General features: G+C 40.7%; 1 protein-coding gene across 2 annotated transcripts; it reads left to right on the top strand.

Annotated features, from left to right (window-relative positions):
- Positions 1–434: 434 nt before the first annotated feature.
- On the top strand, positions 435–20,772 carry B3GNT2 (UDP-GlcNAc:betaGal beta-1,3-N-acetylglucosaminyltransferase 2). 2 transcript variants are annotated; one of them, XM_070933091.1, is made up of 2 exons: positions 435–994; positions 18,662–20,772. In XM_070933091.1, the coding sequence occupies exon 2, from the start codon at positions 18,671–18,673 to the stop codon at positions 19,862–19,864; it is 1,194 nt and encodes a 397-aa protein (XP_070789192.1). In that variant the 5' UTR covers positions 435–994; positions 18,662–18,670; the 3' UTR covers positions 19,865–20,772. The 2 variants fall into 2 exon arrangements, with proteins under 2 accessions (XP_070789192.1, XP_070789191.1); XM_070933090.1 differs by having other exon boundaries at positions 435–1,425.
- The last annotated feature ends 7,079 nt before the right edge of the window (positions 20,773–27,851 follow it).

Here is a 27,851-nt window from a genome sequence, read left to right as displayed (position 1 = left end):
TTTGGTGGAAGGAGAAACGAATGTCAGCAGATGCTTAATTCTAATGAGTAACTACTCCAACAAAACCCCAGGAGGAGATGGTGTTTTGACGTACTAATTGCTTGTGTGTGTAATTAGAACGGATGTAGGTGGGAAAAGAAATTGAGGTATTAATTCGCTGTCATGGCACTGAAGGGAAAAAAAAAAAAACAAAACCATCGGGTCAGCAAAGAAGCAGAGACGCTCAATGTCATCCGCTAGCTCCACCGCGGGATTTCTGTAGTTAATGACTCTCCGCCAGGCGATTTTGTTGAGATACTGTAGTTAAAACATTCCCACTCCAGCGGCTCCAGTTACGCCAACTCCTCCCCTCTCCGCCCCCGGCACCTGATGAGGATGCGCAAGCATATTGAAAGGCGCCGCGAAGTTTACTACCCTGTGGAAGCAACGCTTCACGCCTCGTCAGAAAAAAGCTTTTCTCCACAAACCAATCCTTCCAGCGGAGACGAACTATAGCCCTGGCCCGTTTATACCCCCACTTCCCCTTTTCCCCCCCCTCGATCTCCTACCGCGCCGAGGCCTTCTTTAGCCGTCGGGAGACCGCCCAGGAGGTGTGGCTTGGAGCCTGTCTGCCGCGGTCGTTTTTTTGGTAGCCGAAGCTGAGCGACGGGAGTGGTTTTGCTGGATTTTGTGCCCCCTCGGCCGCTGCTGGCGAGCAGACTGCAAAGCGAGTGGAAGACTCCGGCGAGCGGTGCCGTCCAAAGGACGGCGAGCAACAAGCGTCCCCGGTCCTTTCGAGCTGGGCCGTATACGAAGTTAAGAGGGTTGGGGTCCCCACTTCCTTCGGCTTGCCTGAGAGCACGTGGCCCCGGCCCCTGGAAGGCGGACGCCTGGCGGAGGAGCCAGAGGGTCTGGTTCAGGTGCCCTCGCGCGGTATTGGAGGACGAAGAAAGCAGGGAGCCCCCGAGGAGATGCGCTGAAGCGAGTAGGAGAGAAGTGAAGTGGCGGCAGCGGGGTGAGTCACGAAAGCGAAGAGGAGGAGGAGGAGGAAAAGAAAAAGGGAGACGGAAGCGGCCCTGACGTTTCTCCATTGCTTCGTTTCCCGCAACTGAAATGCTCCTTTCTCGCCGTCGGTGAAAGCCCCGGGAGTCACCCGTTCTTTCGATTGCTCGCGGGCCCTGGGGCACCGGTTCCAGGGGGAAAAGCGACGCGCGTTTTTACCAGGGGGGAATCCACTCCGGACTGTGGGAGGAGCGAGGGCCAAGCGCCGCCGAAACAACGTCTAATGGGGAAAAACCCGGCACATCCTGGGTCTGCTGGCAAGGCCATCATCTCCTAAGAGCGATGGTGGCGGCTCCATCAAGGGCGACAGCAAGAGCACCAACTCCGGTCACAGGGAGCCGGCGACGTAGCAGGAGAAGCGGGCCCCGGCCATTGTCTGCCAAGGTAACTGTCTGCAAAGCCTCTTTCTCCACGACCGGAGAAAGGAGCAGTTGGTGTCCGGGCGTGTTGAAGAGGATTGAGAGAGAGAGAGAGAGAGAAAGGCGGCTGTGGTTTTTCAAGAGGGGTCGTATTCGAGTCGATCGTGATAAGGGTTTCCAGGGGTTTCCTTGGCTTCGCGCAGAGGCGCTCGCCCGCACGCCCCAACAATCCTGTTTGGGCGGTTTAATGCTTTCCTCCGCCACTCCCTGAGCACGAAAGGAGACTGAATTGGACGTGGAAAATTTTGTCCCAGAATATGGCTCGTGGGTATGGCGTCGAAATCTTGAAAAGATCAAGGGGGACTTGGCTCCCCTTGGGGTTTCTCGACTGCCTAAGAGACCAGCAGTGTGCTTTTTTTACTTTTAAGAGTGGGTCGGTGATAAGTCCCTGCCTTGTTCTCTTTCCATTTCAGACCTTTTATTTTCTTACTTTCATTTCTTATTTGGAAGCTCATGTCTGGTTGGATTTGATTAATCAGATTACATTCTAAATGTTCTCTGGAGTGTAGAATTTATATAAAGAACTAAGGAGAATTTGACAGTTTTGGTCAAATCTGGATAATTTCATGAAAGAACCAAATTGATATGGGACTGTTAAAGCACCGTGCAAAGAAGTGAAAAAGCCGTTGGCTTTCAGTTTATTTTCTACCTTGCAGGAGTGCAGGACCGTAGAGGCTGTTCTGATTTTTCTGCGTTTCTTTGAGGTTTGTGCCCATCAGTCCAATTGATATTTCGTAACTTAGTCTCTAGATATGGGGAAATAAAGGGTTTCATTATGTGTGTCAAGAAATTGAACTAATTGGAAGAAATAATCCATCTTCGGTTTTAGTTTTTCTTAAGGTTTAAATGTTTCCTCTTGCTGGTGTAAGAGCAGATTACAGATTGTTTGGATGCTCATAAAATAAGATAGAAAATGTCAATGATCACTAGATGGTATTTTATTTGCTGTCACCTAGTGGTCATCTGGAAGTTTGCAGCACAAATCATCCTGTTCCCAAGCATACAATTGTCCTTTAAAAATTACCTTCTGTGTGTGTGTCTCTCCTTGGATTTAGCTAATTAATTTCAGAATGTTTTGTAGTTCAGAGGAACAATTAATCTTCCTTTGAGTTTACGTATTATTTAGTTTTAGTCTGATATTTTCACAAAATAATGATTTAACTATAATGAGTACATACAAGACCATATCAGTTCTGTAAAAATTTACACAATGTTCTCCAAGGATAATTTTGCACATTTACACACTGGTAACTTTAGTACACAACCCCAAATCATTCTTACTCCAAATAGTAAAACCTACTTAACATTCTCTTTGACTGACCTCCATATAATCATTAGACTACATAACTATAGATTATTAACTCAAGGATTCAGCAGTGTAAAACAGAATCCCCTTGGCAAGAATACATTGTGTGGACAATTTACCAGATAAGAAAATTCCTTTGACAAAGATTGCAAAAAAAAAAAAAAATGTGCTGGAGTAATCATGATGATGCATTTTTACTCTTTGAATCTCTCCAAAAAGTTTCCAAAGTAACTAACACAAAACAACCATGACCCAAGGAAAAGAGGTGGGACATAGAAAAAAGGGAACTTGTTAGCTCTGACTTTAGAGCTTAATTAAAAATTCTTATCAAGTGAAATGAAAGCTGCTTGGGGTGCCTTAATGGGACAGTTAATCATAACTTGGAGAGACAGGCAGACTTTAAACTGAAATTTGTATGTTGATAAAATAATGCTAGCTTTGGGAATATTTTCCATATTTAGAAAATCATGGCATTACCTGAGCATAAAAGTTTTTTGCCTGTAACTAAGCTTTTGCACTGGATAGATTGTTTTACAATAGATGAGGGGTGGAAAAGTGACATTAGTGTGTAAGTGTTATGGTCCACCAGCAGCCTGTGGAGAGAGTGAGGAGGCTGGGGAGGACCATGGGCCAGTCCTGGAGTCTGGGGAAGGCCCAGATGAGGGCTCTGCATTGGAGGCAGAGATGGGGCCAGGCCTATCTGGGAGTGATGCGCGGACTCCGGAGCCTCCAGAGTCAGACAGCAGAGAGGCAGAGGAACAGGAGTAGCCTGTATCTAGTGCACACATGCGCAGAGCTGCCAGAAGGCAAGAACAGCTAAAGCAAAAGGGACAACTCGGGAGTAAGGCCAAGAGATGATTGGCCTCTCCCATAAGGCTTAAAAGAGCAGCAAAGGCTCTTGGGCTCTTTGTAGGAAAGCAACATAGCTAAATCTGTTTCCAGTCTCTTGGTTCTGAACTTCACTGGGCTTTGCCAAGAAAGGCCTTTGGCAGGGTGCCAAAGAAGATAAAGGTTTGTGATAAACCCAAAGGACTTATTCTGAAAGATTTGTTTTGCAATTAATTTGGACTAAGCTAGGAATGAAGTATTCTCAGCTGTTACAATAAAATAGGTTTGTTGGGGACTAATTGTGTCTTGTAATGACTAAGTGAGCCTAGGTCACAACAGCAAGTAGTAAGATAGGTGTTTTATAAAACTGCTTGACACCAAATTATAGGCCTGACTCTTTTCTTAAAGAACTTTCTATCACATGCTGGGGAAATGGTCATGTAATCACATCAGATGTCACAATGCATGCAGGAAGAAATCGATTCATTATGATCTGGGGGAGCAAGGAAAAAGTGAAGACTGAAATAGATACTGATATCAAAGGTATAGCAGGCTAGACTTGATAAAAACTAATGAGGTTTAGAATACAGATACTGTTTTCCCTGATGAATTTAACCTTGGTAACTAAAATTTTTCTTAAAAAGGGGGTATGGAAAAAAGAGTGAATGGTAGATACTATAATGTTCCAAATAATCTGAATCATAGTACAAATGTATATACAGATAGCTTGAAATATTTGCATATTCAAATGCAGGAAAGAGATGTTAAGACTTTTTATATTGGGGGTTTAAAGGTAGGGTATCATTTTTGAAATATTTAGAAAGCTTTCATTTTTAAAAAATAAATCCTGACAAAATTAGTACATATCGGTTCCAGTATAGTAGTTTTAAACAGCATGGACTAAAAATTAAACTAAAATTAGTGTGTGTGACTATATTTAACATAATAAACTTAAAATTGATTCCACTCCACTTTTTAAACTGTTTCTGGGGGTGGGGGAAGTATTTACGTTTTTGTTGTTGTTGTTTAATCAAGATTCTGAATATTTTAAGCATTCATTTTGAATGCATTAGTTAAACTCAAAACCGTAAGGAATACACTGTAATAAAACATGCGAATCTATCTTAATATACATTTCTTCCACAGTTAGGGATTGTTCAGGTCCCCCCAGTCAACACAGGATAGCCTGAGAACAAATACTGCAAAAAAGAAGCCTCACTTCCTGGGTCCCATCAGATGACACCGTTTGATAGAAGGGACCTAAAGCATGCCTACCCTCTCAGCTCTTGTGGGATAGCTAGAATAATTGGGGACAACAGGTCCTGCAGATAAGGCAGCCAGACCTATATCATGGAAGGCTTCATAGATGAAAACCATTATCTTGCATCTGGAAGCCCATTGGGAGTTAACAAAGTAGAAGTGTGACATGGGTGCACTGAAATACAGCTGTAATTACCTGTAACTACTTACATTGCTGCAGCATAGCCATAGCTTCAGGGTAAGCCATAGCTTCAGGTCACCAGCCATAGCTTCAGGGGAAGTCTCATTCAGAGTACATTGCAATGATTTAGACAGAAGGTGACCAAATTCGATTAAATCATAGCAAATGACAACCAGTAACCTGGTTGTCATTTGTGACTCTCATTGCTGGCTTCTGATAGCAAAGTCATTAGGAAAGCTGGCAGGAGATCACAAATGGCAACCACATGAAGTCAGGCTTAATGATGTCATGTGATACATTTAATGGCAGCTAGAACTGCTGGAAAGGCCATTCCTAAGCAGTATGGTCACTCTTTATCACCATGTTGTTTAACAGTAGAAAGTTTAGTCTCAATTCCTATTATTAACCAAGGACTACCTATTCTATACATTATTAAATCCAAGGGGGGGGAGGGGGCAAATATGAGAAAGATTTAGAGTAAGACTACTTTAATTATGCAAGGTATAAGTTGTGTGGGCAAATTACCTTGGTAAGTTTTCAAGGTAATTGTCAAGTCCTGGAAACAAGATACATATAGATTTCTGGAAAGAACCAAGGGGGACACACATGTAATACACAGTCACATTTGCAATCCTGGCAATTCTTACTCAGGAGAATACAGGTAGTTCTCACTGCAGTTGGGACCAGCAGTGAGTAATGTCATAAATTGAAAAGTCACATGACCATGCCCAACTTACTTGACAGCAGTCCCAGCTGCTGTCAATAAATGAATCACCATGGATCATTAAGCACAATATCACATGATGGCAATTTGTGACTTCCTGCCAGCTTCCCCATTGGCTTTGCTTGTTGGAAGCCAGTTGTGAATGTTGCAAATGGCAATCATGTGACTGGGATGCTGCAACCATCTTAAGTGTACATCAGTTGCCAAGTGCCCAAAACATATGACCGTAGGGATGCTGCAACAACTGCAACTTTTAGGAACCAGTCATCTCATTGTTCAGGACTACTGTAACTTCTGGTTGCTAGCTGAGTGATCTGTACAGGTAATTTTCAATTACAACTGGTCGTTTAATGACAGCTTCAGGAAGGAAATTTTACAACCCGTACAGCATTTCTGGCATAAAAAATGGTTTCTCCCCCTCCCCCCTGCCCCCATCACAGTCACATGATCACATTTCAGGAGCTTGATAACAGGTTCCCATTTTCATCTGGTTGAAGTGTGGTGGTGTAGTATTCTGCAGTCACATGACTATGATTTGAGACATTTTGTACTAGTTTCTGGCAAAAAAAATGCCCATTCTGAAGAATGGGTTCAGACTGATGACTGTTCTAAAAGCAGTCATAAAATTGGGTTTGGTCACATGGGTGTCTTGATTTACAACCACCAAGGAATTTCAGCTGGTGGGACCCAGAAGAAGAGCCTTTTCTGCCATGGCTCCAGCCCTATGGAACATCTTGTTAAAGCCATCTCCTCTCATTTAGCCTTCAGGAAAGCCTTAAAACATTGCTATGATAGTTTGGCAAAGGTGGTTGGTGCAGTAATAGATGATACGATTGTCTGCCCCAAACTTAAGGTTTTTAATTTGTTTGATTTTTTTTAAATTGTAACCTTTTTATGTTTATAATTGTTCTTATATTTTCATATTTTATCATTTTGTAAGCTGCCCAGAGTAGCCTCAAACCATTAGGCAGTTTAATAATAAATACAAAAATCACAACTTACATAAAAATTCCAATCCCAATTGTGGATGCAAATTGAGGTCTACCTGTAGTTCAAAACATTTGAATTTGTAGCCTGTGTTCTTTGTGAGAACAGAAAGCCAAACACAATTTCTTTTTCTACCTGGTTTTCTTAATATGTAAGCAAAGGCACTATGCAAAATCATATGAGTAATTTCTGAAGAGAAATCTTAGAGTTATTATGGAAGTTTAGGAACAATGTCAATCCAGTGTGTACACCATTTGCTGTAAAAATAAAGAGTGAAAAGCCATGCTTACTATAATTAGGTAGGCAGTTAAAATAGAACTGTTGATAAAATAATGCTGTTATACAAAAGCTAAATGTGTTACAGTTCTCATAACTGTACCTTAAATAAGTGTTATAACTAGAAAATAATTGAGAAGAATGAATTAGGAGGCTCAAGTAACTCTACTATCGAGAAGCACTACAGCGATTGGGCCTCTTCAATCTTTAACAAAGGAAGATAAGGAAATACATGGTAAAAGGGGTGGCAAGGAGACTGATGACATTTTTCCCTCTGTCACAATGTTAGAATCCATTTTATTCCACTGAAGCTAGATAAAGGAAGATTCTAGACCAATGGAAGAAAATACACACAATGCCTAGTTAGAATTTGTAGTTAGCAAACTAACAATTGGGATTGGTTTAAAGGGAGAGTGGATAGGTTCATGGAAGATCAGGCCATGAATGACTACTGATAGACTACTGTTCATTGCCTTCTGAATCATAAACACACTTCTTCAGTATTGTTCGTTGGGAAGTAATTAAGGAAGGGTTGGTGTTGGTAATAGTGGTGATCTGTCTCCAGATCAAGCTTGTTCAGTTCTCATATGTATTCAGATGCCACTGTGTGGTATCTGTCTGGATTAAAAGGATCTGTGGCCCAATCCAGGCATATTAAACTTCTTAGGTTGAATCAACTGTAGGATATTATAGTTAGATTTTCTTGACAATAGTTTCTGGCCACATTATATATGTTGAAATAAATCTGTAGTTCTGTTTTCATAACTGCAGAGAGCATTCCCATATGTACAAGATAATTTTTCATGGGCCATATGATCCTTATTTTTGTAAAAATGAACTTTAATTTTAGTGCTTTAATGGTACCCTTTTGCATTTTTGAATTGGAGATGAAATGCTATCCAACATCAGAAAAATGTAATCATTTGTTGATGATGCATGTAGATCTACATGCCTACACCTGCTCACAGGTATAGACATGTAGATCTACTCATATCTCAGAAATAACAAGACGAGAAAAAATATTTTTTTCTCTCTGAAATGATTGTCAATTGCTGAACATCGTTGTTCATGTAATACAGTGTTGAAAAGGATGTCAAATTAAATAAGCTGAAAATACATTTTTGCAGGGTTTTCTTCTGTCCAATATTTACAGGAAATCCATAACGAAAATGCAAGCTTCATTTGTTGATTTGCCATAGTGACAGAACTGCATAGTTTGTATTTAATGTTTCCAGTTGTTGGGGTGGGGGGAGGACTAATCAATTCATTTTGAGAGCAAGCGATGGATGCTCCAACGGTCTTGAAGAGAAAGGTTATTGCTCACTCATAAAATAACTGTCACAGTAAGTGTGTGCAACCTCAAAAGATGAATTGTCCAAAAAGCAAAATTGCTCCCTGTCATCTTTCCTTGCACCCCAAGTGACTTGTTATCACTGTCCTGATTTGGGACTAGTGGCCAATGCTCTGTGGTTCACTGTTAACATTTGTCTCTCCCCCACCCACCCACCTACCACCAGTCAGAACACCTATTTGGAGTTCAGAATGTTCTTGGAAACAAAGATGATTGAGGAGATTGCCATCTTCCTTTATTATTTGTATGCTTAATTTGTTCTTTTAATTTAAAAGTAGAGTGAGGAGGTGCCTTCAAGCATCCTAGAGAGGATCTCAAACCTTCCGCCTGCCTGTGCAGCTTCGCCACCTATAGGCTCTGAGGAAAGTGGGGGAGGGAGGCTTTTTGGCCCTTAGGGCCTGCCGTAGGGAAAGACAAGTTTCTAGCCTGAGGAGAGTTTTGTGGGAACTCTGTTGACAGGGGGAAAAAACGTGGCTGAGGCAACTGTAAAGAGGGAGAAATAGAGCAAGTTCCTGGCTGCTCTTCCCTTCATACAGCAGGGCTTTTTTTCCCCCAAGACTACCAGAGGCTGAGGCCTATCCAAGTACCTCAGGATTGGGAAATCACAGACAGGTCTGAGAGACTTTTTGTACATTTTAAACAAACCCCCAAGAACGCTGCCTTAGAGGAATTTAGAGGTGTAAAGTCTATTTTAAAAGTTGCCTGGAATAGTGCAGAAGTTATTGAGACTAGAAGCCAAGAGACCCCCGGGTTTGGCTTCCCTTTTTTCCAGTATCTGATGCTCCCTGGGTGATATTCTCCCAGTCATACTCTCTCAGCCCTGTTACCTTTCAGGTTGTTGTTGGGTGGGGTAAAAAAATAATAATAATAAATAAATATAAATAAATAAACAAACAAGAGGAAGGAACACTGTGTACATGGCCTCAATTTCTGAAGGAAGCTGGATGTGAATCAAATAACAGTTGAAGAGCTTGTTTATGTTTTTTGCTAGATGCTCATTTCTCTACAGCACGGCTTGGAGTTGAGCCCTAATTCTTCCCCAAAGATTTTTTGATTTTTAAACTCTTGATTTCTTACAATCGCAAGCAGTAATTTCTAAGACTTGGAGGTGATAAGGCTTTCCCATCCTGTGTAACTATAGAGTGGAGTCAGCCCAGCTAATGAAAAATTGGATCCAGTATTCTTATCTAGTCATATTCTGGCATGTTATTTTTAATGCGGGGGGGGAGGCATAACTTGAAATCACCAGTTTTAAATATAGACACCAGGGCGTTAAGAAAAAAAAAACAAATCTCAATCCTACAGTACAAAGTGACTTTACATTCTTGAAGTGACAGAATAATAGAGTTGGAAGGGACCTTCGAGGTCTTCTAGTCCAGCCCCCCTGCTCAAGCAGGAGACCCTGTTCCATTTCTGACAAACGGCTGTCCGATCATTTCTTCAAAACGTCCAGTGTTGAGAGCACCCCCAACTTTTGAAGGCAAGCTGTTCCACTGATTGTGTCAGGAATCTGATGTTCTGTCAGGAAATTTCTCCTTATTTCTAGGTTGCTTCTCTCCTTGATTAGTTTCCACCCATTGCTTCTTGTCCTGCCTTCAGGTACTTGGGAGAAAAGGTTGACCCCCTCTTCTTTATGGCAACCCCTGAGATATTGGAGCACTGCTATCCTGTCCCTAGTTCTTCTTTTCATTAAACTTGAGATACCCAATTCCTGCAACCATTCTTCTTATGTTTTAGCCTCCAGTCCCTAATCATCTTTGTTGCTCTTCTCTGCAATCTGCTGAGAGTCACAACATTTTTTATTCTATTGTGGCAACCAAAACTGGATTCAATATTCTAAGTGTGATCTTACCAAGGCATTCTAAAAGGGTACTAACTAACACTTCACGTGTCTTGATTTTAACATCTGTTGTTGAAAAGCTATTGTTGACATTTAAGGAATGTATATTCTCTTAAATTTAAGGCAGAATCTGGATTTTCTTTGAAACCAAAACAGCAGTAAGGAACAATTTTCCTTAGGGGACTGATTCCTCTAGGAAACATTTACAGAAGTTCATTTTCCCTCCATTTTCTATCTTATCTCCATGCTGAGATTGAAAGGAGGTGGAGCTTAGCTTCACACATTGAACAACTGGTTAGTATATTTCCCTCCAATTTAGAAACAATTTAATGGTTACAGAGTAAGAAGAATCCATATAAATAGAACTTTAAAATTTACTGAGGTTAATTTTGTGAGTAATAAGCCTAAGTAATTAATGAGTCTAGAGACTATGCAACCTTTGAAATCAGAAATTACATCACTGAAGTTCAGCATCATGTTACGAATAAATGAAGTTGTATTTTCAGGCCAATTGTCAGAGGTGAAAAAAACGGTGTAAAGTGAAAGATAGGCTTAACAAATGAAAAAAGGAAGTTAAATAAAAAATGCCAAGCCTCCTTTTGTATACCACTGCCTTGAAAGTAGTCCTGGACCTTATATTGTCAAAGTAATTATTCTTCAGTGATATTAAGCATGGCTTACTGAATAAATCATTTAGCAAGTTTTCAAAGAGCTCAGGACCACACCTAAAATTTTTGAGAAACCAAAACCTCAAAAACCACAGCCCCAGACCATTATTTACGAAGCACAAAGCCAAAGAGAAACATTCTTATTTAACTTGTTAAACAAGCTATTTACCCATTTACCATGATTTTAAAGTGAGACTCTGTTATTACTTGTGAATTGCATATTGTAGAATGTACACTGTTGCTAAACTTACAGTACTACTGTTGTTAATAATAGATTATGAATTGTTGAAGTGTTTGAATGCGGTAAGATGGTTGAGTAATGAAACATTGCTTTATAGTATATTCAGGTATAGAAAAAGTAGAATGGAAACCTCTTGAGAAGCAATTAGTTCTTAACTGAGCATCCCAATATAATTGGGCTAGTTGGATTTATTTATTTATTTATTTATTTATTTCAAAGAGGAATGAAATTTGATGAAATGATTTCATCATCAATCAGTTATAATGTAAATTTTAAGCAGACATGAAATCCCAATTCACAGGTCTGCTAGACAAATGCCAAAAGGAGCTTCTGAATCTCTTCTTCAACTGTTCCTGCAAGCAACCAAAGCCAAGTCGGATAACTGAGCAATGTGCACAGTATAATCAAAGAATATTTGAATTAACATGCTGTTTTTAAGTTGGGCAGAATATTAAAACAAGTTCAGAAAAGAGAGCCAATCAATTAGTTATCCAGTTGAAATAAGGGTCCCATATCTCTTGAAAACTTTTAATACTTAATATAATAGTTAGAAAAATAAAAGTCACCGTACTATTTTCATGTGGACAAAGAATCAGAACTAGTTTGCTTGGTAACTTCAACCTGGAAGTTCCTAACTTTAAGAAAACGTTTTCAATTCAAATTCAAATATTGGATTTTATATTTTTATTTCCTATTAAAGATATATTTTATAAATATTTAACAGATTATTTATAATCTAGAATATCCAGAAGCTTTTTTTTTGTAAATATTTTTTTATTTTTTTCAAACATAAACATAAAATATAACTTTCAAGAACAGTGTCTCAATCTGGTCATAGATGGTTACCACGCTTACATTCCTTTAACAAGCTCCATTCACAATTTCCCATTACATCTTTTAAAAGTAAAAAATCAAAACATAAAAAGAACAAATTTTAACATAGATTCTAACCTCTTCATCTAAACAAGTCCATTGTATCAATACAATTTTAGTTTCAGATTAAATTTAGCTCATTTTTATATCTATGTATCAATCCTGATTATATCTGGTTCTTCTCCACATTGTCTTTGTTATATCTTTTACCATCAGTGTCAAAATGATTTTTAACAATATTCTAACCTCCTATTCTAATTATTTACCTTACAATTTTATCACCACAAATCTTAATTTCAAATTCAATACAACTATAAAGTGTAATACAATTTTTATTACACTTTATAAAGCAAAGTTCTATCTATATTTTAGTCTCTTGACCCTTTTCCTCAAATCTTAATATCTTAAACTTTATCAATTTGTCTTTGATTTTATCCCGCTTATCGTCTATTACACATTTCATGTTACACAGGTTTATCACAAAAGCATGCTTTGTTTAGGCTAATTTCCAATATAATCTCCTCCATACATTCCTCTATTATTTGGCTGCTTTCCAGCATATTATGTTTGGCTGATTCCCAGCATAATCTCCTCCAGAACACCCACTATTTTTGGCTGATTTCCAGCATCATTTTCAAACCTCCCACCGTTATTGGCTGATTTCCAGCATATTGTGTTTGGCTGATTTCCAGCATAATCTCCAACTCTCCTTCTATTGCTTGGCTGATTTCCAGCATTTTATTGGCTGATTTCCAGCATATTATGTTTGGCTGATTTCCAGCATAGTCTCCTCCAAAACTCCCACTCTTGTTTGGCTGATTTCCAGCATAATCTCCTCCAACTCTCCTACAATTGTTTGGCTGATTTCCAGCATTTTAACTAGTTTCCAACATATTTCCTCCAAGTCTCAAACTCTTACCTAGTTGGTGCCCATCACCTCTTATTTTAACTTTCCCTTGCAATATAATTATCTATTTCATGTCAGTTTCCCAACATACTCTTTCAAATTGATTCTCAATATATTTCATAATAATCATCATTTCCAGCATATATTAAATTAAATCACAGTTGTTGCTAAAGTCTGTGTATCTTATGGTTTCATTCAATAAAACGTTAATCATATTCACCAATCTAACATTTGTTTACAAATTAAAATTAAAACATATTACATCAAGCAATAAATTTTCTTAAAGTTGTCTCATATTAGTATATACTCTTCTTTATTATTCTTAACCACCTATACATCAATCCTCTATTTTAATTATCATCTCTTATTTTCTATCTTTATTACTCCAAAAACCCTCCTGTTTTTATCCAAAAACCATTTATACCTTTAGGCTTTTAAACATTACATTTTAATTTAATTACATTTAATTTTATCTGCTTGCTTGCTTCTTTTTCCTATCTGTCCATAAATGTTCCACTTCAAAGTCCATCTGTTCAAATTAAAAAAATTCTGTATGTCACTTTAATGTTTTTATAATGTCTGTTCCATGTATAATGCATCAACTTCCTCTCTTTTGTTCCTACGCCACACCTTTTTTTTGCTAGGCTTGTTAGTTTCCATTGTAAAAAGTCCAAACTGTTCCTTCTTTCTTCATAAAATCACCCAAGGACAGAATAGGAATCTCCAAAATCCGTAGATCTAATGTTAATTTCAAAATAATCCAAGATAAAAAGCCATTTAAAATGTTTCTTTTCCAAACGAAAGGGAGATCTCTTCAATCCACTCTCCTGCTTAGTCACCGCAGACTCCATGGCAATTATGTAACCATCCGTCTGTCTTCATTAGCTTCATTAACTTTTCAAAGGTGTAAACACCCAAAGGGACATTCCTCCAATCCATTCCAATTAAAAAAGAAACCCAATTTTCTAAATTGTTAAAATCCAATTTTTCCAAGTCAAATTTACTAAGACAAAGTCAGTCATTATTGTTTTTTTTTCTTCTTCTTAATTTTCAAGCCCCAAGAATCTGTAGCCGCTACTTAAATTTTGGGGTCTTATTTGTTAAAATCCATGTAGTTATGTTGTTTCTTGCCTGGGTTGGTGTCATTCACCCAGCTTCGAGAAACTCACTCTTCTTCCCTCCTGCACGATCTTTTTCCCAGTCCGCCCCAGTTTTGTGGCAGCCGCCATGGCTGCCTACCCCCACCGCCGACTTTAAGGATTCCCTCTGGCCTCCGAGAAATTTGCCTGTTCCTCTTGGCCCACCGAGGTGCTCCTCTTCTCCCCCCATCCCTACAAAACGGGGTCAGTCCAAAGACTGATCGGACAGTGGTTTGTCAGTCGGGGTTTTCACAAGCTCATTAGAGCCCGCTATTTCCCCAACTGTAGTGCTGTGGTTCCAGACCGGAAGTCTAGAATATCCAGAAGCTTTTGAAATCAGCACTACAATGCAGAAATTTCATACTTTTCCGCAGTTTTCTCCTACAGTGAGAGTGGAAAAGAAATTCTATCCCAAGAGGACAGAATTTTATTATTAACCTGACACTTAATTACAGTCTGCAAATAGACCAAGGCAATGAAGCTTCATTTTTCTGACTCCTGGAAATCTTATTGAGCAACTCAATTAAATTCTGAAGTTTATGGGCCCTGCATCTACTTTCAAATAAAGTTTCCCAACCATAAGTCCCACTGAACTCACCTTTTAAATATGAATGTTATCCCATAGTCCAAGTATCATGTTTCATATATTCCTGCAGTATGGAAATATAAGATGCATAATCAACAATGAACTGATAGATTATGCTTGCGTGATGAGCCAGTGGCTCTTAAAAATAAAATCATAGGGGTGGAAGGGACTTTGGAGATCTTCTAATCCAACCCCTTGCTCAAGGCAGTAGTCCTTACACTATCTTTGAGAAATGGTTCTCCAATATTTTCTTGAAAATCTCCAGTGATGGAGCACCCATAAATCTAGGAGGCAAACAGTTCCATTGATAAATTGTTCTCACTGTCAGGAAATTCCTCCTTAGTTCCAGGATGGATCTCCCTCTGATGAGCTTTCTCCCATTGCGTCTTGTCCTGCTCTCAGGTGCCTTGGAGAATAAACCGACCCCCCTTTCCCCATGCCAACTCTTCAGGTATTAATAAACATCAAATAAAATAGTTTGAGAAGAGATAATTGTTGGGTACTTGGTGAAGGCAGAGTTTGTCATAATTTTTGAGTTAAGATCAAGAAACAAAAATAATTATAGGTATCTTGTGGTGAGGAAAATTCTTTTGAATATTATTGTACCTTAACATTTATAATGGATAGTGAAAAGAATGCTGCAAGGAAAGTATGTAAGATCCAACAAATATAAATAAGTAAGTTTCCAGTGTACCTCACCCTCAATAGGGAGGCCTAACTATTTTTTCTCCTCTCTTCCTCCAAATGTTCAGTGCAAACAAAGCATATTAGCCATAGAATTCAGGAGTGAGGTATATATACAGATGTGCACAGAATATTCTTGTAAAATTTAATTTGTTACAAAAAATTTTTTAAAAGTTTGAACTTCGAGGAATGAGAAGCAGCAGAAGAAATCTGCCACTATTTTCTTCTTGGAATTCAAATGTTTTTATCTTATTAAAATCATCCTGAGGTTTAACAAGAAAGAAAAAGCAGCACAAATCCTTTTTTGCTGTCTTTCCCCACTGCTGAGAGAATAGCAATTCCTCTTCCTTTTCAAAAATGCCTTGCCTGTGCCAAAGGATTTAGCATTTGCTGAACCAGCAGAAATGACTGAAGAGATTTGAGCTGAAACTTGTGGGTACTGATTAAAGTTGATAACTTCATTGATACTCTAGGTAGAGCTGATTTGTTATGTAATTATGTTATAATCAGTGTAAAATGTATTGCTTACAAACTAATCCTTTTACAGTTTAAAATGTTCTAATCTAAATGTTATGAAGCGGTTTTGAAGAATGTACTGCAAATATGGTTTTTTTAGAGCAAAACTTTAATTCATTTCTACTAAAAATAATTATGAAATGGCATTGATTTGTTGTTCAGTTGCTAAGCCATGTATGACTCTTCATGACCCCATGGACCACAGTATGCTAGACCCTCCTGTTCTGCACTGTCTTGTGGAGTTTGCCTACATTTTTATGTATTTAACCATCTCATCCTCTGCCGTCCCTTTCTCCTTTTGCCTTCAATCTTTCCCAAGAACAGGGTCTTTTCCAGTGAGTCCTGTCTTCTCATTATGTGGCTATAGTATTTGAGCTTCAATTTCAGTATCTGTACTTTCTAAAGAACTGTCAGGATTTATTTCCTTTAGGGTTGACTGATTTGATCTCCTTGCAGTCTAAGGGACTCAAGAGTCTTCTCCAATATCACAATTCAAAAGAATCAATTCTTTGGTGCTCATCCTTCCTTATAGTCCAACTCTTGCAGCCACATATTACTACTGGGGAAACTATACCTTTGACTATACGGACATGTTTGTTAGCAAGGTGATGTCTCTGCTTTTAATATGCTGTCTAGATTTGCCATAGCTTTCCTTCCAAGGAGCAGGCATCTTTTAATTTCATGGCTGTAGTTGGGGTCTGCAGTGATCTTGGAACCCAAGAAAATAAAATCTGTCACCGCTTCCATTTCTTCCCTTCTATTTGCTAGGAAGTGATGGAATCAGGTGACATGCTCTTTTTTCATGTTGCGTTTCAAGCCAGCTTTTGCACTCTTCTCTTTCACCCTCATCAAGAGGCGTTTTAGTTCCTCTTCACTGTCTGCCATTAGAATTAGAATGGTATTGAAGCAACTGTTAATTAAAGCCAGTGACAATTCGTTCCCTCCTTTTTTTTAGAAGAAAGGAAAAAATTGTTTTCATACATTGTTACTTCTTCCTATAGTTGAAGGTATCTTAGCTTTCAGAATTACAGACAATAAAGCATTAGATTATAGAAGATGTGAAAGCTACGTTTCTATTCTGAGAATATGGAGATGCTTGGCAAATACTGTTGAGGTTAAATCCATCTTGAGCTATGGAAACTCACTGGCTGATAATGTACTCTATGTATAGCATGGTTTCACATTCACTGGAACCAGAATTGTGGCAAACTGAAGTTTAGATTGGATGTGGAATGACACCTATATCTCTTCTTGTAATCAGAATTAGGGGCATAGTTCAGGGGTTTATCAGACTCTGTAATGGGCTGGATAGAGGCCAGTAAACTGAAATTGATACTTGGGACCAACCAGTTAACAAACAGTGTTAGAGAATTCTTACTAACTTTTATCTTTCACATTTGGTTTTATGTACAGGAGAAAAATGTATAAAAATGAATATGCTATATTAAAAAGTTTATTTTGTATTTCAGAAGTTTACTTTTGAGAGCAAGAACTGCTCCTTCACTACAGCCTCCATTTTCATTTCTGGATTGGGAGTTGGTTTTGTGAAGAGCATTTTAACCTGTTACACCATTAAATATCTGTCTTTGTATCAGAGAAAGATTACACTTTTGCTATTGGTCTTTCTATGTTGAGTTGAATTTGAGTTTCTCTTAAATGGTCTTACCCATAAGGCAGATTATAAATATATATATTTAAAAATATAACTAACAATTAGCATAATTCAAGAGATACTGTTAGCATATAAATAAGGACTTGCAAAACAAAGATAGCTGCCAGACTTGTTTTTCAAAATCCCTTCCATGTTACATAAAACTCTACAAATAATCACACACTAGTATTTTAGCTATGCTGCTAGTTTGAATTGCTTTCAGTTTTGGAATGTGGATAATATCCTAATTCCTTTTTGAATTGATAGAAGTTTAAGCTGGAAGGATTGCATTTTAAACCTCAAATGAATACTGTGGTAGAAGTATAAAGATAAATAAACTCCTAACGTACATCGCATGAATGAATTAGATCCCCTCTGATGTCTGAATCATTTTGACAGCTTCCAGAGCCTCCCCTATTCTCACTGCTGAAATTCAACTGCACACCATGTCTTCAAGTTTATAGCTTTTAAAACCATTAAGTTATTCTTCGGGGAAAGACTTTCTGGATATTTTTGAGGCTTGCATACCTACCAACAGTATTGATGATACTGTCCTGTTCATTGTGGCTTTCGGTGGGGGGGAGGGGAGAAGTGAAGCCGTTCAGCACTGAAACATGATCCATTTGTATTGTTTACCACTTCTGTACAATTAATTTTAAGTAAACTGATTCTTGCTCCATAACCAATTACAGGATTTTTGAGCATGTAGTAAGCCTTGTTAGTTAGGGGGAAATGATGGGTCAATTAGATTTTAAAATTGCTTAAAACTGTTTAGTAACTAGTTTTTCTCTTCTACAGCCCTGAGCATGTTTCTTGCAGGGAGTGATCTTAAGTGATATAAATTCTCTTCCTTTTTGTAGACTTCCACTGCCTTTTTTGTATTTGTGGACTACAGTTAGTCCTTGATTAGTGACCACAATTGGGACTAGCAACTTGGTCATTAAGTGAAGCAGTTGCTTTGGGAAACCACCACTGTACTTACTTCAGCTTTCTTTGCTTTTCAGACAGTTACTTATATTGTTATAATTGCAAATGGTTATTAACTGAGGTATTTTCTAAATGAGGACTGCATGTTCTGTTGAAAATGAGATCTCAATTTGCTAAGCTTTTCATTCTGCCATGTTACTATTTATGCAGATCTTGTTATATTAATAAATATTTTTCTGATTTAAATGTTTTCCAGATATGAGACATGATTGTTGGACGCAGAAGATTAAAATTGCTGGGAATTCTGATGATGGTAAATTTTTTTATATATGTCATTGTGGAAGTCTCAAAAAATAGTGGCCAAGACAAAAATTCAAAACGACAAGTTATACTCCCAACGAGCAGATTTTGGAGAAAGTATATTCCTCACAAGGCATATTGGAATAAACAGCAGCAGAAGTTGGAAGACTTATATAATCCTATTTTTGCATTGCTTTTCAATATGACTCTGGAAGAAAGGTTATCTTCCAATAATAGCTTTTGGAACTCCTGTGATCCTGATCCATCTATATCCTCAGATCTTAAAGATTTTGAAGATTTACCAGATAGGTTTAAAGACTTTTTTCATTATTTAAGATGTAGAAATTATTCATTATTAGTAGATCAGCCACACAAGTGCAAACATAAACCTTTTTTGCTTCTGGCTATTAAATCGCTTATATCACATTTTGATAGAAGGCAAGCAATCCGGGAATCTTGGGGAAAGGAAATTAAATTAGGAGACATAACTATTGTAAGAGTTTTCCTATTAGGTCAAATTCCTCCTGAAGATCACTATCCCAATCTGTCAGATATGTTGAAATTTGAGAGCGAAACCCACCAAGACATACTTCTGTGGAACTACAGAGATACTTTCTTCAATTTGACTCTAAAAGAGGTACTATTTTTAAAATGGGTCAGTAACACTTGCCCTGATGCTCAGTTTATTTTCAAAGGAGATGATGATGTTTTTGTGAATACCCATCAGATCCTGGATTACTTGAAGAGTTTAACTAAAGAAAAAGCCAAAGACTTGTTCATAGGTGATGTTATCCGTGATGCTGGACCTCATCGTGATACAAATGTGAAATACTATATCCCACACAGTATTTATGAAGGCTCTTATCCTCCATATGCAGGAGGTGGCGGATTTCTTTATTCTGGTGATCTGGCATTAAGATTAGCTAACATATCTGACCAAGTCCTTCTTTATCCTATTGATGATGTGTACATTGGCATGTGCCTTCAGAGACTTGGGCTTTCTCCAGAAAAACACAAAGGCTTCAAAACATTTGACATTGAAGAGAAACAGAGGGACAATATATGCTCCTATACAAACCTAATGTTAGTTCACAACCGGAATCCTCAAGAAATGATTAAAATCTGGACGAACTTGCAAGATCCACATTTAAATTGTTAAAAATGTATGTGTCCAAAAATTACTCCTAAATTTCAGTTTAAATTCTTTGGCTAAATGGTAAGCATATTATCTTCAATTGGTGGCTTGTTTTGTAAACCAAAATTAGCTAGTAACATTGTCTAGTACTTCTAAAAGTGAGATTACAACTACAAGAGTGCACATCAGAAGATATGGCATGAAAATATTCTCATAGTTCTGTCCTAAAATTTTGAAAAATTGAAGCTTTCCAAATTGTGATTGGTGTAATTTTAAAGACTGATTAGTCAAAATATATTCAATAAATTGGTCGTCTTCTGATACTGTAATTAAATTATGGTGATAGATTCCATCATCTTTCCTGAGATGAGAAATTATAGAGATTTTGCTGTTAAATTTTGCTCTTATTTTCCCAATTTAACTTCCATAATAACTTAAATATCATAATTAAAGAGGTTTTTTTGCAGCTTAGTTTCCCACCTTTAACTCCAATTCCTTTATCACTTCGTTAAATAATATTTTAGTTAATGATGGTAGAAACATCTCTAATATGGGACTGTGCATTTAAAAGATCTAATTTTATGTCAGTGAGAATCTCATGAAAATGGTGATAATTGAGATACCATTTTTTTAAAAAAAAATATTTAAGGTTATTGTGTCTATTTCGGAAGGAATAGATTCTAAAAGTCTCAAATCACTATATTGCTATATCTTCATATGTGTTATATCTGACAATTCAAACAGCATTTGCTGTCTTTGTACATGTAGAAGTGCCTGTATTTATTGTTTAAATGGAAGACCAAAATATTTTCTTAAAAATATTTAAGAAACATTTGTAAAGCGCTGTCAGTCATATTTAAATTAAATAGAGTATGCTATTTTAAATGTGTTGAAATGCGAAATGTTAAATAAAATTGTTTTTGAATTTGGAAAAAAAAGTTATTTGTGTACATTACGGTGTTTGTGTAATATGCCCAGACAGTTCTAAATACTTCAGTGCTTGGCAACTGCTTCTGACTAACAAAGCAGTTAAAGAAATGAAACTTCCACATATCAGAGCTCTGTCATGGCTTGCTCTATTGCATGAAGGGGAAAAAAATGACAAGTCTAACTTTTATATCTTTATCATATTCCTAAGGGTGTTGTTGTGGAGGAAAATGGGAGGAGGGAGCACTGTGCATTCCCCTTGACCCCTGATTGAAAAACAGAATGGAAATCAAATGAATATAATTTCCAGGAGCAAACTAGGTTTAAAAGGTAGCACTGAATGATATTTCACACTGGAAATTTCCTTCTATTGGTACAAAAGTGCTGCCAAAGATGTTTCTGTTGTTCTAGTTCAGGCCAAAACAGTGTTTTCCAAATACTGACTACAGCATTTAAGGTCTTACAGACATAAAATAAATACACAGCATCTGTTATTCTGATGTTATGAATTAAAATACTAGAAAACATATTTTACATTTAGGTACAGATTTTAGGATGAACCATAAAAAAGACCTAGAACTTCTCTATGCTGTCCATCTTTACCAAAGTATACATAGAACAAAATTAATTACTCTTATTGTATCCTAGTTTGTTCTTTGTGTTAATTAACCAAAAATGAATATCTTCACATAGCAACCCTATATTCATTTAAAGGCTGCTGTCCATTTGAACATGAGTATAAGTCTCAGTGAACTTACATCTGCATAAGCAACATAAGATTGCACTCCAAATATATTTTAATTTATGAAAGTAGCTACAGTATCTTGTTCGTGTCAGCTGATCAAATCTATAGAAATAACATTTTGGTAACTAATAAAATATTTGGAATTTGGAAACTGGTAAAAACTAAATCTTTTGTAAAATGCTTATAACTTGATTCTGCTCTTTTATTGTATGATTTCTTTATCACAACATAAAATAGTGAGTACACAATTGAGTTGTGCAATGAATTGATTAGACTATATGGCACATGATCTGTATGTCACAAATCTGGAGAATTCCTAGAGATGGAACATTCTCCAGCGCGCTGCTTGGAGAATCCAAAAGTGAGGGTTATTCAACAGTCTAGCAGCACTGAGTGTATGTGTCTTTAAATTTCTTGGACATGCCCCCTTTGCTCATCAGAGGCTCAGTTTTTATTCACTCAGTCAGCTAATCAGACTTGTTTTACACATCTCTGGTGTCTAGACCTTGAATAAATTCTTCGCTTTTGGATTCTTCTATTCTGACCTTGGGTTGGACTTGACTTTGATTTGGATTTCGATTTGGCACTTTTGAATTGGTTTGGAAATAAAGGGAGTTTTCCCTTTATATTGCTTCTCTTTGGCGACTGCTGGGTGAGTCTTCTGGCCCACACCCTGTCTGGCCATATATATTTACAAATAGATAAGAAGCCCTGCCTTGCCAGGGAACCTTCTAGTTTAATTTTCCCGTTGTGATTGTTGGGACGGCTATTGAGTCCCTGCCCTGCTCTCAGCGGCATACTCAATATCCCTTCGAAGCCCTTTTTGCCGCTTTAGAGTCCCTGCCCTGCTCTCAGTGGCACACTCTTCCTACTCACTCGTTTTCCTGGCGCGAGGGTTACTTCTGAGCAGCTGCATGCCTGTCACTGTGTGGATGGGTCGGATCGTCCCTGCAACCGATCCGCACGTTTTTCACGCCAGTGCTGGGGTTTCAGAGGCCGCCATTATGTTGGAGCACGCTTTCCGCTCCTTTTGACCATTTTCTTTCCAGCAACAGCTTGCGCAGGCGCAGTAAGCCTCCTGATTGGTTTTTGCCCGGGAAAAGGCTGAGCAAGCGCAGACTGCATTCCTATTGCAGTTCTGCCTGACAACAGCACCGCAGCTGCGGAGAGAGCTTCCCTGCACTGTTTCTTGCCCTTACAGGTCTGCAATTGCAGCTGGGGCTTCTGTAATTAATCACCAGCACTTAAGAGATAGCTGAAAGGGAATACTCAGCATGTGTTAAGGGCCAGTAGTCGGCAATGATTAAGCAGCCACTCTGGTGCCCTCTGCTGTTGGAAGGTTGTCTGCAAGTTACAGTCCTTCTGGTATTTCCTATATTGGTGTAATCAATGCAGCCTACCTTTATATATGATTGCTGTTTGCCTAGCTGGTGTTTTTTCCTTCTAGCACAGGTCTGAGACAGACTGTGCAAGGAAAGGAGTGGGGGGGGGGAGCCACTACCCCCAAGCAACCTTCTGGAAATAAGAATAAATTAATGACATTTTTTTAAAAAAAAGGGAAATATTTTTTTTTAAAAAAAATTTGATTTATATGACGCCCTTTTCCGGAGACTCAGGGCGGCCTACAGTGCATTAAGCAATAGCCTTCATACTTTTGTATATTTATACAAAGTCAGCTTATTGCCCCCACAAACTGGGTCCTCAATTTACCTACCTTAGAAAGGATGGAAGGCTGAGTCAACCTTGAGCCTGGCGAGATTTGATCTTACTTTAATTGCAGACAGCTGGTATTAGATTACAATGCTTCTGTCTGTTGAGCTAAACCAGGCTCCTTGATTTTATTAATAATATAAAATAAATAAAATAAAATAATAAACAAAAGGAATATGGAAAACATCAATTCCATAGGACATGTATTTTTCTCATTTGTGCCAAGCACCTGCTTACCTTTTTTTCTACTCATGTCTTCAGCACTTCTCAGCATGGATGACTGTGAGCTTTCTTACGACTTGGAGCACAGCCCTGGACCTTCTGAGGCTCCAGCTTCCCCAGGCCCTGCAAAGAAAAAGCCAAAAAAGCAGGATAAGCACGAGTCTGCCACAGCTCCGGCTGTTTCAACGAGGAGCCGCACAGCCTCATCGGCTGCTGCCAAGGATGCCGACAGATGTCATAAGGCACTCGAGCGACAATTTGATTGGGCTCAGCGACAGGCTCAGTCAACGGCCTCGCCTGCAATCATTCCAGCTGCCGGCCCTGTAGGGGTTTCTGCCTCCCCTTCAGGGATCATGCCTTCTGGGTGCCAAGGTCAGTCTCCTGTGACTGGTTCTTCTCCAATGCCCGCAGTGGTGAATTCTCCCGCTTCCCTCTCGCATGGCATAGCAGTTCCAGTGGATTTGTCTCATACACGGCCACCTGCTCAGCGCCCTCCTTCGAAAGCTACTTACCCACGGCCGCAGGGCTCCACCCGGGGGGTCCTTCACATGTCATGTTAGCATGTGACATAGAGAATCTCATTTCTCAAACTATATCCAGGACTTTGGCTGCTAGCACACACCAACCTAATTTGTACAGACCGGTTTCAATGGCTGCACCCCCTCCTCCGCCGCCACCACCTTCACCGCCCCCGCCGCCTCCTCCGGCTCCTCAAGTCTCTCACTATGATGATCAGGCAGACCGCTGCTCGTCTCAGTTGGACTCTGCTCAAGCTGAGGACTCCTCTCTGGAGGATGAGGAGGCCCAAAGGGACATGGAGTTTTCTGACGATGATGACCTCCTTCCCGACAAGCCGGCGTTTACTGGTCTATTCCGACCGTCTCTATTTAAGTCCTTATTGCACAAGGCAAAGTCATCTACTCATTTGGCCACCTCGGAGGGTCTCTCCAATCCGCCAACAACATCGCAACCGCACGATACTCTGTTTAACATTCCTAAAACGGAACAAACCTACATTCCGTGTCCTCAACTTTTCACAGAAGTTGTGCAACATTCCTGGAACCTGCCGTCCTCCTTGCCGGCACCTACCAGTCTTGACAGTAAGTTATACTGTTCAGCCCCGTCTCTCCAGAACGTCTGGAGCAGTGGATACGCCTGTAGCGAACTTGACTTCATCCGCCTCGCTCCTGTCTCACAACATCGCCAACGGCCTTCGGACAGAGGACCAGAAGGCGGAACTCACAGTCCGCAAGACACACAACGTGGCAGCCTGGGCAGTCAAGGTGGCAACCTCGGCATTTTTCAACAGGGCGACCCTCATTTGGTTGCACCAACTCCAAGAGCGTTTGCCACCGGAGGACATGAGGGTCCACCAAGACATTAATAAGATTGTTGCGACCACAGAGTATTCTGCTGATGCTTCACTCAATGCTGCCAAATTGCGTCTCGTGCCCTGGTCTCGTCTGTGACTTCCAGGTGCCTGCTGTGGCTGAGGCACTGGAGAGCGGACATGAAGTCAAAGTGGAGGCTTGCATCAGCCCCATATAAAGGGACTCATCTCTTCGGAGAGGCGTTAGACCCGATTCTTGTGGAAAGGACAAGCGCAAAGTCATGCCCTTGTCCTACCGGCAGACCGAGCGCAAAATACCTTCATACAGCCAGAGGCAGCCCTTTCGAACTGAACCCAGACCCAGTGGGTCCTTCGCCACAAGACAATACTCCCATGGATTTGATTGTCCCTATGACAGATCTTCCGGGATTGTGACAGGCACTCGGCCCCACCCAAATGCCCTTTCAGAGGTGCGGGGACCTGTGCCTTTTGAAAAGGCAAATGATGCCCTCCATCACCTTCCCATTGGCGGCCGCCTCCAGCACTTCGCAGCCCAATGGGAATCGACAACGTTGGACGCATGGGTACTCCAGACGATCCAGCTGGGATTGACCTTGAAGCTTCGATCCTGCCCCCACAACAGATTCATCCAGTGCCCTGGGTCGTCCAACCCAACCAAACGTCGACTGATGGAGGCGGAGATACAACATCTCATCGACTTTTGTGTCATAGAGCCGGTTCCCACAGAACACCGTGGGACCAGTTTTTATTCAATCTTTTTCCTGGTTCCAAAACACGCCGGAGGCTGCCGGGGGATCCTGGACCTCAAAGAACTGAACAAATGCATCCTCTATCATCAGTTCAAAATGCAATCCCTGAAATCTATCTTGGGATGCATCCAGGAGGGAGATTGGATGACCTCAGTGGACCTCAAGGAAGCCTATCTCCACATCCCGATCCAGCCTTCTCAATGTCATTTCCTCCGCTTTTCTTACAATCATTGGCATTTTCAATACAGGGCGATGCCTTTCGGACTTTCATCCGCACCCAGGACCTTTACAAAGCTCCTGTCGGCCTTAGCTGCACATCTTCGGCAGATGCCAATCAGACTACTTTGTTATTTGGACGATGTGCTCATCTTGTCATCCACACAGACCCAAGCTGCACGGGATCTGGCCACGGTTTGCCACTGCCTTCAGCACCACGGCTTCTCCTTGAACCTGCCAAAGAGCCACTTGTGCCCCACTACCAGGATCTTACACCTGGGTTCCGTTATAGATTCCAGCAAAGGGCTGATCTTCCTGTCCCCGGACCGGTGCCACAACATCCGGACATTGATTCATGAAATTCTCTCGCTCCAGTCCGTCCCTCTCTTGCTCCTGACTCGTCTTCTCGGGAAGATGATTTCATGCGTCTCCATTGTCCCGTGGGCGCGTTTTCATGGCCGCCAGCTTCAATGGTTCATGCTCCCGTACCAGCGTTCCTGCCGCAGCAATTCCAGGGCTCGGGGTATCCCTCCCGACAGAGGTTCGCGGGTCTCTTCGCTGGTGGACTTGGTTAGCTCTAATGAAGGGCTGTGCCTTGGAACCGCATCGTCTCACGATAATGACCGATGCCAGCCTGACTGGCTGGGGCGCTCACATGCATTCCCAAGTTGCTCAGGGCAGTTGGTCGCCGGCGGATCGCCAGAATGAGATCAACTGGCTGGAACTTTGCGCGGTTCACCTCGCCCTCCTCCAGTTCCAGTCATTGGTGGAGGGTCACCACATGCTGGTCCAGACGGACAACATGACAACGATGGCACACGTTAACCGCGAAGGGGGCACCCGCTTGAAACCACTGATGGACGAGGCATCCTGGTTGCTGACTTGGGCGGAGTGCCACCTCCTCTCCCTCTGGGAACAACACATCTCCAGAACGACAAACATCACCGTGGACTGGTTGAGCAGAACGCAGATAGACAACTCAGAATGGCGCCTTCACCCGGACATCTTCCGCGAGCTGTCCCAACGCTTCGGGCCCCCCGTAATCGACCTGTTCGCCCATCGGGACAACGCCCAGCTCCCTCAGTTCTTCACTCGCCACCCTTGTCCGCAAGCGGAGGGGATCGACGCACTCGCAATTCCCTGGCCTCCGGGGCTGCTATACGCCTTTCCCCTGATTCCGCTTATTCCACAACTCGTCCGCAAGATCCTGCGCGAGAAGGCAGAAGTCCTGCTTATCGCTCCACACTGGCCACGGAGGGTCTGGTACGCGGACCTACTGAATCTGTCAGTCGCCCCTCCATGGCGAATTCCAGATGACAGGATTTCTCTCAACCAGGGGGGTCATACTGCACCCAGAGCCCCAATGGCTGCAGTTGACCACCTGGCGTTTGAGAGGATCCTTCTGAGACGGGACAACATCTCAGGGAAGGCTATCTCTACTATCCAGGCATCACGACGTCCCTCCATGTGTCGCGTCTACAACGCCACCTGGACTTCATTCTGCATTTGGTGCTCCTGGGCCCATACGGACCCTATCTCCGCATCTGTCGCTGAGGTGATAGATTTTCTCCAAGACGGACTGGACAAGGGGCTTGCCCCGAACATGCTCCATCGACAAGTGGCAGCCTTGTCTATGGTCCTCTCGGCCAGGAACGACTTACCTCTCTCACATGACACGAGGATCCGGGGGGTTCTCGGTGCAGCGAACCTAAGACCTCCGGTCGTTCACCGCTACCCGACCTGGGACCTGTCCCTGGTCTTTCATGTGCTTACACAGCCCCCCTTCGAGCCCTTAGGCTCCGTCAGCCTGCGGTTTATCACCTTAAAGACTGCCTTTTTGGTCACGATCACCTCAGCCCCGCCGTGTTTCCGAGCTGGCCACCCTATCCGTATGGGAGGACCTCTGCACTTTCTACCCTAACCGGGTGGTCCTTCAGCTTGATCCATTGTTCCTGCCTAAAGTCAATTCCCTCTACCACCGTCAGCAGGAATTGGTTCTCCCGGACTTCTGCCCGGACCCAAGACATCCGCAACAGGCCCAATGGCACACATTAGATGTCCGTAGAGCCTTACACAGGTATCTTCGGAGGA

Source organism: Pituophis catenifer, unplaced genomic scaffold (genome assembly GCF_029215685.1).
Source record: "Pituophis catenifer annectens isolate HBS135680 unplaced genomic scaffold, rPitCat1.0.hap2 SCAF_1, whole genome shotgun sequence".
Classification (NCBI taxonomy): domain Eukaryota; kingdom Metazoa; phylum Chordata; class Lepidosauria; order Squamata; family Colubridae; genus Pituophis; species Pituophis catenifer.
Note: the sequence above shows the minus strand (reverse complement) of the source record. Positions and strands in the feature narration are given on the sequence as shown.